Source organism: Amphiura filiformis, chromosome 2 (genome assembly GCF_039555335.1).
Source record: "Amphiura filiformis chromosome 2, Afil_fr2py, whole genome shotgun sequence".
Classification (NCBI taxonomy): domain Eukaryota; kingdom Metazoa; phylum Echinodermata; class Ophiuroidea; order Amphilepidida; family Amphiuridae; genus Amphiura; species Amphiura filiformis.
The window spans coordinates 67845435-67856915 of NC_092629.1; the positions used below are offsets into that span (position 1 = coordinate 67845435).

General features: G+C 35.7%; 1 protein-coding gene across 1 annotated transcript in view; it reads right to left on the reverse strand.

Annotated features, from left to right (window-relative positions):
* The window catches only part of LOC140142381 (sodium-coupled monocarboxylate transporter 2-like), a 36805-nt gene extending 25398 nt beyond the window's left edge, over positions 1-11407 (reverse strand). The window contains exons 1-9 of the mRNA XM_072164351.1: positions 11376-11407; positions 10960-11089; positions 10718-10806; positions 9351-9463; positions 8494-8564; positions 7462-7548; positions 6346-6551; positions 5799-5899; positions 4838-4971 (exon numbers count right to left, since the gene is read on the reverse strand). Coding sequence (XP_072020452.1) covers positions 4838-4971; positions 5799-5899; positions 6346-6551; positions 7462-7548; positions 8494-8564; positions 9351-9463; positions 10718-10806; positions 10960-11089; positions 11376-11407 — 963 coding nt within the window. The remainder of the gene's footprint in view (positions 1-4837; positions 4972-5798; positions 5900-6345; positions 6552-7461; positions 7549-8493; positions 8565-9350; positions 9464-10717; positions 10807-10959; positions 11090-11375) is intronic.
* Between the last annotated feature and the right edge of the window lie 74 nt (positions 11408-11481).

Sequence of the window (11481 nt, forward strand, 5' to 3'; positions counted from 1 at the left end):
CAGTTCGAGCTCAGCGATCTATGTTTTTCTACGTCATTGGTTACTCCTAACTATCTCTGTAATAAAAGGCCTACAGAGTGTTTTTCCAAAAAATGTATGCAGAGCAAATTATAAACTTAATGGAGGTATTAACAAAAGAGTTAAAAATTACTTATAATGATGTACAAAGTATACTAAATAACTCCTATATATTGATAAGATTAGTCACACTGTGTACAACTGTACACAATATATTTACAAGGTGAGACACACCTGAGACACACTGTGTACAATTGTACACACCATTTAAACAAAATCTACACAACATATGTTTGAAGCATTTGATAAAAAATAGTGTTCCATGTTTTCTACAGGTCACTAACCCCCTGACTAGAATTTAGCTTGTCCACAATGATATTTCATATCAAATTAAAAAGGGAAAGTACCTGTGTTCTGGCAACGTGCTGTAGTGGGTGATGCCCTCTTAGATTATGAAAAGTGACATTCAGTTAGGCGAGGGCGCTCTGCACTGGAGGATAGCATGTGAATGCACAATTGTGCACATGGTGTTTCTATGCAGTAATATGCCTCCCCTGGTATACAGGGAGCAATGGAAGTACATGTGTACAATTGTACACAGTATGTACGAAGGGGATAATATGCAAATTTAGCTCATTAAATAAACATTTTTTTAAATTAAAATTGTTATATAAATGGGAACTGTTATTATTACCTTTCATGTCAAACACGTACAGAATAGTCAGTGATACAACCAATAAGTACCACCCCTATGAATAAAAAGTGGGCTTGCCACTTTTTTAAAGCCATTTGCGATGTCGCTCCACTAATTAGACCCCCCTTGTAAACATTTTAATGCTATTTGAATAATTTTTTCACCAAACAGTAACATAAAGACAACTCTTTCATACAATACCTAGACCAATGCTTAGTGTAAAGACACCCTGATAAAGACAAAGGGGCCACATTTACCCCGGGGCCACAATTACCCCAGTCTCCCCATTGTTTAACGTATTTACAGTACCCAATGGTAAAATCACATGACACCTTGATATCCTTTTGCTCAATTTGCTGTGTCATTGACCGGGGTCATTAATATCCTTGCATAAAATACTTAACCAATATAAACTATAACGAAAAGTTAGATGAATAGTGATTTAAAAGGAAAGTCGGCCATGTCAGGTCTAATTAGCGTGATTTAGCGGAAGAAGATCATTAGTACGGATTTCAGATATCAATAACTAGATTAGGTTTCATTTTCATTGACAATGGTTCATTCTGCTAGTATCCGATGGTATTACGATTAGTATGGTTCATTCTGCTAGTATCCAATGGTATTACGATTAGTATCTTCTAGTCACTCATTTAGCATAACTTCGATACGAAAAGGTTTTTTTTTCAACATCAAAAACATCGAAAACAAAACTTTAAAATGTGACACGATCTGGTCCATGGGGCCAAAGGCGGCAAATTTGAAATTGAGATAAAGGCAAAAATATGGGATCAAAAAACAATAAAATACATAAGAAAATCGGCTCACAGAACTTCATAACTTTAAAACCAAGTGTGCTAGACCTCTGGTGTTTTCAGTATATAATAGCGCAATGTTTGTATAAGGTAATAATTATAATAACTCAATTTTCAAAAATGCCTCATTTGGCCCCCATGGACCAGATCATGTCACAAATACCAAAGTAATACACACGGGTTTCATTTCGATTCACATTGGCCCATTTGTGTTACCAAATAGAGGAGTATGACGTATTGAAACATACAGAGGGTTTGCAACATCGCCCTCTTCGTGATAATGTCTTTAAAATATGCATTGCATGAAACGCTATTAATACTGATACATATTATAACGAAATTGTATACATATGCGGATCAGGAAACGCGTTTAACTCGCACTATCCATCACATATCAAATTAAAACTATCTAGGTCATAATAATGTCAAACAAAGTTAACGGAATTGGGTTTCATTTTGATTAATATTGTGTAGTTATACCCATATCATTTGGTAGAGAATTTAGTTTTTATAGATCAGTCAGAAAACTTATATCATTATTGTTTTCAACGCAAACAACCAAAAGCCTCAAAAAACTACAATACAATAAATTTGTTTTAATTACACCTATGTTATGAGCTTAGATTTTTGTTTGCATTAACCATGTGTATATAATTAAACTTTAATATTGGAGTTCTTAAGAGGGTTTCGTCTTCAATTTAATCACTTGTTAATGAAATGATTTTTTATTTCCGTAATAAAGAGCATAAAGCATTGGAACTACACAGCGAAACATAAAAGATACAAAAAACAACAATGGATGAGATGGACTTAAGGCCACTAAAACCAGCATTGACTACCTTCTAACAGACCTAAATTAAGACAACAACAAAAAGAGTATAATCTATCACACAAGGTCAAAAACGGGTTGGTTATAAAATGATATTAGCTAAAATGTATATACATTTTTAAAGTCCCTATGAGTAAAACAAACCGAATTTCCAGATTCCCTACAATGTCCCAAAACACATTGTCGATGTTCCCAAAATAGCCAAATGTTCCTAAGCTCGTAGGGGTCAATCAAAGGTCAATGGTCAACACAAGGATCAAACTTTTCTTTTAAAAAATCATACCGAAGAAAACAAAATCATTCATCTGCGGCTGCTTTTAAGCGGCTTCTGAAGACGTACTTTTTTCCAAATGTGTAATTATTGTTGTTGTTTTTATATTGTTTTTCTTATGTTTTTTGTTTTGGAGCAAAAGCGCTGTGTTATTTGTAGAGGGCTATAGAAATGTGCTTTAATAATAAAAATAATAATAATAATAATAATCTCATCTCATGTAGTCAGACAATTTTTTTTAATTATTGAGATAAGCAAAAACCTCAAAAGTACTCCGACTTTAATGGAGACGGTCTCATATTGTTCCTCGTGTAATATACAGTCAAATAAGGAGCAGTTTGCAATAACATTTGACTAATGTGTTTCCTATTATCGGTATTTTATTTTTTCACATATCGTGGCCAAACGGCCAAATTACATGTACAATTAGAATTTGAACATACATATAAACATTAAAAATATTAAACACTTTAAGAACTTTTAAAAGACATCAACAATTGCATCAATAGGGAAAAAGTATTAGATCAGAAAAGCACCATATTGCACACAAATATTAATTTAACCAAACTACTATTGCACTTTGAAAAACATCAAAATATACTTAAATTCAAAACATGTCAAAAATATTATAACAATTGCACCAGACTATAAAACTTAAAAATCATATCTTTATTTCAATGTAAAGAATAAAATAAAAGCGCAACGGGATACAATTCAACAAGTAATGTCTAGGCTAGCAGAGGGGCTTATACTGGTCCGATTTATGCCCCATTATCCAAAGTATCTAAAAAAACGAGTAGGGTCATTTTTCACCATAATCGAAGATATCAAGCGTCACAGTAACGTTGGTTAATATTATTATAATTTAGATATAAATAAACCCTTTCTTTGACAAAGCAAAGGGTACATGCGTCCAGTAATAACCTGGCAATAAAACTAAAACTTGATAATTTACCTTTTCGTTAATACTATAAGACTTTGCAAGTACACCTGAGATGTCGTCATTTGACGTCACGCCGACTTCTCAGGTGTACTCGCAAAGGCTTATGGGGTTTACTGAAAAGGTAAATTCTTCTTTCATTAAAAATTTAAATGATTTGAAACGGACAACAAAATTATACGCTCTTGCTGGTCTAGAAAATTCGGGGTATTTTTAGCAAGTGTTGTTTAATATGCAAACTTTTTCTGGGTTTCTATCTTAATAGTAGCCCATTTAAACCCAAGTTCTTTGATTTTACATTATGGCATTAAAAACTATGAACATTAGTATCATAAGACCAATACCAATAATTTGTTGTCTTGTTGTAACATCTAGTGGCTCAAAAAAGAGGCGATTATTCGGTGGTTTAAGACGTATTTAGCTTACTGTTTTCTTTATGGAAACGTAGTGGCTTTAATAAGCGCCGTTTACATTAGGAAATGAATTTGGAGAAAACCTTCTGTTAATAAAATACTATGCTGAGCCACCAGCCTGGGTGGCTCACGCTCCAGTAATTTTATATGATTGAGCTCAGTAATACATCAAAGAATGTCTTCCAATTCATGAAAACAAATAGATAATCAGCTTATCGGATTAAAAGCTTGGAGGGAAGGTCTTGCTGCTCAGCGAGTGTTTGTAATTACCAGAAGGTTTTCTCCAGATTCATTCTCTAATGATTCTGTTTGATATCTATGGAACAATACATTTTACCTCATGAGAATATTCTTACCATCGTTATCATATTAAGACATTGCACAATATAATAATGATTAAATAGATGCTTCAATTGTGTCCAACTCAATGGTGTGTGTAATCTGTAAAAGAAAACATTATTATTCCTGTCATAGAGACAAATCACAGTTGACTATAATAAACCACCGATGTGGTTCATGTTTTATGAAGGGTTTTCAAAAACATTCAGAAAATAATGTTTTTTTTTTAAGTGTATACAAAGTATTTTGCAAAATTGCTTGCCACATATTTTACAACAACACTTTCATTTTTAATTTGTAGGACCTTTATATAAGGCAGTATTTAAATGTTATTGAAACGTGTTGACAAAAAAACCCATTTATAACACGTTTACTGGGATGTAACCGTCAATAGAGTGATTTTAAAAACAAACAAATAAAAACATTATATGCCACGTCAGGTCGTATTGTCAGCATATTGTCGGTATTAATGTTATTATCAACAAAAAGTACATTTGCATTAATACATTTTATATACCAACCTTTTTATCACGTTGTTGATTTAAAGGTACCCCGCATCGGCAACATGTTTTGCAAGTCATTGGGCAACAGCAGTACATTGCGTCGGCTACAGACATAAATGTCTTTGGGTTCAAATCTTGAGGATTGTTGGCACCTGTATGATAAAACATAATAATGAACATGGTATGCTCATTCTGACAAATCATATGTAGTTATTAAAGGGTTCACAACATCTCACCCCCCTCCCCCGTAAAATAAACTAAATCAAAAGGTTTCTTTCCCAAAAAATAAATTCAAACATTGCTTCGGCATTTCTTCGCTTCCGTATATAACAAAAGTCCATTTAAATGTATTCACTTTCACTTTTCGCTGTGCACTTTTGACAATGCATCTTTCGCGGAGTTGAATTTTTTTTGATATGTATTATGCGTGTTATTTGATAAATACATGCAAAGAAATACAGATCTGTACACCACAGTTGCATTTAGCGATAGACATTATTTCACTATCATTCCTGTGCACCATTTAAAAGAAACTTAAATATTTTGTCTGTTGGTTCAGCGGCCAGTAGCGTAGATTTCTTGTTGACATGGGTGGGGGGGTGAACAAATTCTTGAAGTATAGTCAATCCAGCAGCTTTTGGTGACAGAATAAGTTAATGGTACAAATGCGCCATATTGAAGCTAAACTGATGGACTTTGGTGCAAAAGCGGAATAAATTCACGTGAAGCCCGCACAAATGTGCACTTTGGGGACTAAAATGGCCAAATATGGGGTTGATTTGGTAAGAAACACACATACAGGCGTCAACATAGGGGGGGGGGGTGATTGTATGGACCAATCCCCCCTGACAAAATATTGGGGGATCTACGTCTATGTCAGCGGCACATGTATACGCAACTATATCTTCATCTATCTATCTGTGAAGAATTAAACTTAAACGACATCAAGTGTATAATTTGAAAATGATTGATTGATTACCTGTGATGAAGCTTACTAGTAGACCAACAACAACAGTGGCTAAACAACCAATACATGTATACCAGGCGTAAGAAACGCCGAACACTTGACTCGCAACAGATCTTGAAGTATAAAGAAAATGAAAGTTCACATTTTGTTTCTTCCGCTATTTAAATTATATTTCTATAGGAACATACAGTAGACTCCTCAAACAAACTTAGGAAACTTTCCGAACCGGCTTTATGCCTTTATTACAAACCAGTCTGACGTACCGGTCTTCTGCAGCCGTTGTTTTTCTTGGGCCACCTTTGGGTCTGTCTTTGACATCTTCGGTCTGACGAAACGTGACGTTTAGCTTGGAGATCATACTGCGGGAAAATCCAAAAGTTGCCGCAACGTTTACATATCACTTCCTTTCGGGCAATCTACCAGTGAGTTGTAATCATTCAATATCAATATCTTCTCCTTCTTTTGAAGCTATCATAAGTTAAGGTTAGGTAAAAGACGATTTGTCCATGTGGTGTTGTCCATGAGAAAACCTTTACAGATTCATGCATGCAGTTCTTACCTTTTTGTATCTATAGTACTAGTAGAGATATTCAGAGCTGCTGCTGCTGTAGTGACCACAGTGGAAGTGACATTTTGAGTGTGTTCCTGACACAACTCTGCAGACAGTGACAGCTTATTTGTAACTGTTGTATCTGGGTGTATGATGTTACCAATGATAATTGTGCTTGTGAAGAGAATCGCAAAACAATATCCAAACACTGCTCCCTGAAGTGATAATAAAAATATAAATATTAATAATAGGCAGCCGTGCTGCACAATGGTAGTGGTATTTTGGTACTGTGCGTAAACTAAATATGGTTGATTTTATTTTTAAACTGGACTCTTGGAAGCTCCTGGACAAGTTTCAACTTGTGGTCCAGTGGGATCAGGGCTGACACACCAGCGTCAAATCAACTTAGAATCGACGTCGCAATTTCAAATATGACCTCGGATTTCAAATTTTGCGTCAACGTCAAATTGACGTTGAAACAACGGTGTATCAACTTCGGTGTGCGGCCACCTTTTCAACCTCATTTCTACAATAGTTCAACCCGATATCATGTTTAATCTGAAATATTGATCATCAGGTTGATGATCGACGAATGGATAAGTCAACTAGAAACCACGTTGAATCGACATTTATCATTAACCTCATTTCAACCATTGGTTGAAATCTCGTTAATAATAGACGAATTGATAATCCTAAACGTTGATCGACATTGATTTGTACATTTTTGCCAACTGATGCGTTTTCTCGCTGCGACAGACGCAACAGTATATTTGACGCAGTGTTTCCTCATCTTCCATATGGCAACAACTTGCTGTGGCATTTTTTGAAAATTGCAGCAGAGAACCCGGAACTCCGTTGCAAAGAACCACTAAAGAAATGCAATGTACCGATAAAACGCAAAAAAACAAGCATCGGACTATTGGGCTATTCCAGTTGAAATCCATACACTCACAGTGATAGCTAGGAATAAGTCTCTCTTGAGGTGTAGATTTCAAAAGGAGTCACCCATTCAGGTAACCCTTGCAATTCACAGTCCTGTATGGGAGATTAAAACCAATTCTTCTATAAGGGGTATGTGCATTTTAACTGGAAGAATCCAATATGAAAGCGCTTTTTAATACATACCTTAGAATTACTCCAAGGGAGAAACATTCCAAGACAAAACAGGCCAAGGAGAGGTCCACCAAATAGAGCAAAAAAGTTGAAAACAAACTTGACAGAAAAAAAGGTAATTATTTTTTTGGAAAGAACTAGCATATCATATACAATACTTAATAAATGTTAGTATACTCCGATACAGGGCGATGTTGACGATGGTTTACAGTAACGTGGTATTCAATAGTTAGGGCCGTTGTTATATGGCTAGTCCCTGCAAAGGAGAGTGATAGAGAGAAGGAGGGGAAGCTGAGCAGTGGCGTACCGTGGCCGTTTCTCCCCCGGGAGCTACAGAAAATGTAACGTTGGCCGCCCCTTCATAAACAGCGGAAAACTTTTCATACATTTTTCATAATTCTTCCGCCCTTTTTCTTCAACTGTTTTTTGCCGCCCTACTTTTGCCGCTTTCTTCTTTTTTGCCTTGCGCTCCCAAGTCCCCCTCCCACCTCCCAAACAACAACAACAACAACAAACAAACGCGCATGCTGAGGCGAGGTGGTGAATTTTGAGGTACATTTGTGCAAAACATAATGCCATTTTAAGAATGATATTTTCAACAATTTAGCTCCATAACACCTTATTCAAATTATAGCTTGCCGTTTCACATCGTAACGTATTTGCGTGACGTATTTGCGCGACTTTGTCATTGCACGGTAAAATTGCTGTTTGGTACTTTTCACATAGTGACTTGACGTATTTGCTGTTTCATCTAGTGATGTATTTGTTCGACGCAGTTTACTTAATATTGATTTTGTTCAGAATAAGGTATGTTCTGATAGTGATAAGTGAAATATATTGACAAAATGGTATATTTGCATTTCTTTAAACCAGATTTTAATCGACAATAATGTTTTAATCAAGCGTATGCATTAAATGAAAATCACTAAACATTTAACATTCAATTTTCTCCAAATGCGTATTTTGCAAATAAGTCACTATGTGATACGGCGACGAAGTGTTTTTGTGCCCGCTTTTGTAAATTACTTTATAGAGGAAACTTACCTTTAACAAGCTAGATCCAAGCAGTGATATAATGTAGGAAATTAAAACTGCAAGTAGTCCAAAACTAAATGCTGAAATATAAGTTCAATAGAACATAAAATTATTGAATACGTCACACACCACCATGTGTGCGTAATGCTTACTATCAGCCATAGTTTCGATATAAAACCTACCAATTCTAAAAAGGACGGTCGATATGGCGACAACTTATTAATTGAGAAGTTGATGCGTATAATGCATAAGCCCCGTGGGGGGGGGGGGTGCAAAATGCATTAGCATAATTATTAGTACAAGTGTGCAGTTTCCCGAGCAAACAAATACATAAATCCCGTCCTTTTTGTTACTAAAATTGTTGGAAAATGCAAGCAAATATAAATCTATCAACCCTCAAGACAAATGAACGCGTCCAAAAGCAATAATACACAATCAATACACTCCACGCATTTTAAACGTTTACTCTGATTTGTTTTCAGTATCCAAGATTGCATGATCAGATTTTTCATAGTGTCTCACATTGAGACATGTAGGCCTACCAAAATAATGTTATTTCCATGATGCAAGATACATTTCAGCACCGGTTTTGATATTGGACACATTAGAAGAAAAAAGCGCGTTACATAAAGCTCATAAAAGATGAAGATATTCCACCACACTATGGGAAATGTGGTATCCCGCCACACCATAGGAAATGAGGTATCCCGCCACACTATGTGAAATGAGGTATCCCGTCACACCATAGGGAATGAGGTAATGACATTTCTTTTTGAATCGGAACTTGATGGACGATAAGACTGACGATATGGTTGCAACCATTTAAATGACAAATGGGTAGTTTACGAAATTATTATACGAATTACCGATTACTTTTGCCAGTGTTGTCATGCGCAGATCAGGTATGCTTCTGAAGTGTGGGCGTATTATGTCCTGTACAGTAACTGCTGCAAGCGCATTCACACCGGAAGAAACCGTACTGAAATTTAGAAAATGTTGTCAAAATAATTCTACTACAAATCCGTCAAATCTGCAAGATCATTCGACTGTAAGTTTTGTTTGTTTGTTTGTTTGTTTGTTTGTTTATTTTTCAATTTATTCGTCTAAGTCCGAATCACAAGTATGTAAAGTCATTCTAAATAGGAGTGAGCTTTGCGGGGGTCAAAAATGCTTTATTGGTTGTTTTTCTCTGTTAACAATAACTAGTTTTGCTCTGTTAACATTTTTTTTCAACATGAAATGACAAAATTTTGGGATATAGACCGAACAAAAAAGTGTGCAGCGCCCTCAAACGTCACCATACTTTATCCTGTGAAATAAGTGAATTATGGTGCAAAATCCTTCAGATTATTTATATGTTTGTATTTTGATATGATTTTGGTGTAAATGAAGTCGAAATACCAATTCTTGAAAGTTCCATAAAAATCGGATGTTTCGTTTTCGTGAAAATTGACATTTAAGGTCAAAATTGAGAGTGAGGGCACTTTTCAAGATTTTGCGCAAGTTCAGATGATGGTGGATGCGATATCGCCATTTTCGACCTCGCCATTGGATTAACACATAATCATTAAATCTTCACAAACAATTCTAAATTTGTTATGTGGTGTCAAAACAAAATTATCTTACTCTAAAACCGTTGGGGTACGACAATGTACCCCACTGTAAGTATGTTGTTTTTCAATTTATAACTGCTAACCGTCTATTTTGAATGGGGCTGTCAGCCTTGTATTTTCGCCAGCCTCGAACGTCACGTACTGTGTGTCCTATGCCGCCCGCGCAAGTTGTTGATTATTTATTCTTTTTAAGTTTACATATGCAAAGATAACATCGTGGTTGACCTGCTCAAGGAATATCAGGCTTTTACTCGCAACAGTTTGTTTGCAACAGCTCATAGAACGTCTACGGTTGTGCTAAAAATAAATACTTTGCAGGATTTTACACCCAAATGCATTCATTTTACAGTATAAAATATGGTGACACTTGAGGGCCCTGCACACTTTTTTGTCGGGTCTATAAAAAAAAATAGTGTCATTTCATTGAAATGGGCCAAATGGAATGCAAAAAAAAACAAAAACCTGTTAACGGATAAAACTAAATTTGACCACCATATTGCCCACTCCTATTGTAAAGCATATTTTAAAATTAAGCGCCAAAGAAAGATAGGTCAGAGTTCAGGTTCATCAAAACTTTCTTAATCACAGCCCACAATATTGCTTTATGCGTAATTGCTTACCTCAGCGTAGCACTGAACACACTCGCGACGAAAAGACCTGGAATACCTGGTGTGTTACGAAACAAATCCAAGATGTAGTAAACTATCATCTGAAAATAGAGGAAAAACAAACTAAAAACAATGAAGTCTATTTTATGATGTTCAACTTTCTCGAATTAAGTAAGACAATTACCTAGTGTCTCAACGAGGGCATCGTTAACGAATTACGACCGCCAGAGTATAAGGCGGGAACGCTTACTCACCTGATCTGGCTTCTGAACGAGTCCCAGAGTTAACGGATCACAACCTTCATAGTAAGCGTACATAGTGACACCGGCAATACACACTAATAAGAATATCAGCATCACGCCAACACAACCAAAGGCAACGGCACTAATGAAGAGAATATTGCATACCCAATTAATGGTTGAGACTGCATGTGAACAACCATAGCATGAACTTTTTGGCGACATTAATAGTTCTGCAATCCCGTAATTTCAGATGTTTGATATCAGTAACGTAGGCTTACGCATTGTGCATATGAGATTATAGGTAAGGATGGTTGGGGAACTCCTCAATTAAGAAAAATTATACTAATTTTTTTTTTGCAGGGGAGTTGAAGTAGTGGGTTATTCGTAAACTGTTATATTGGGGCTTTTGTTTCAAATTATTCTTTTACCTCCCGGATTCTGTTGATCCATGTAATCGCATAGTTGGAAATTCGAAAACATGTCGCCATGATTGTCGCTGACGACTCCCATGTATCCCACTATCATTTTGTAATT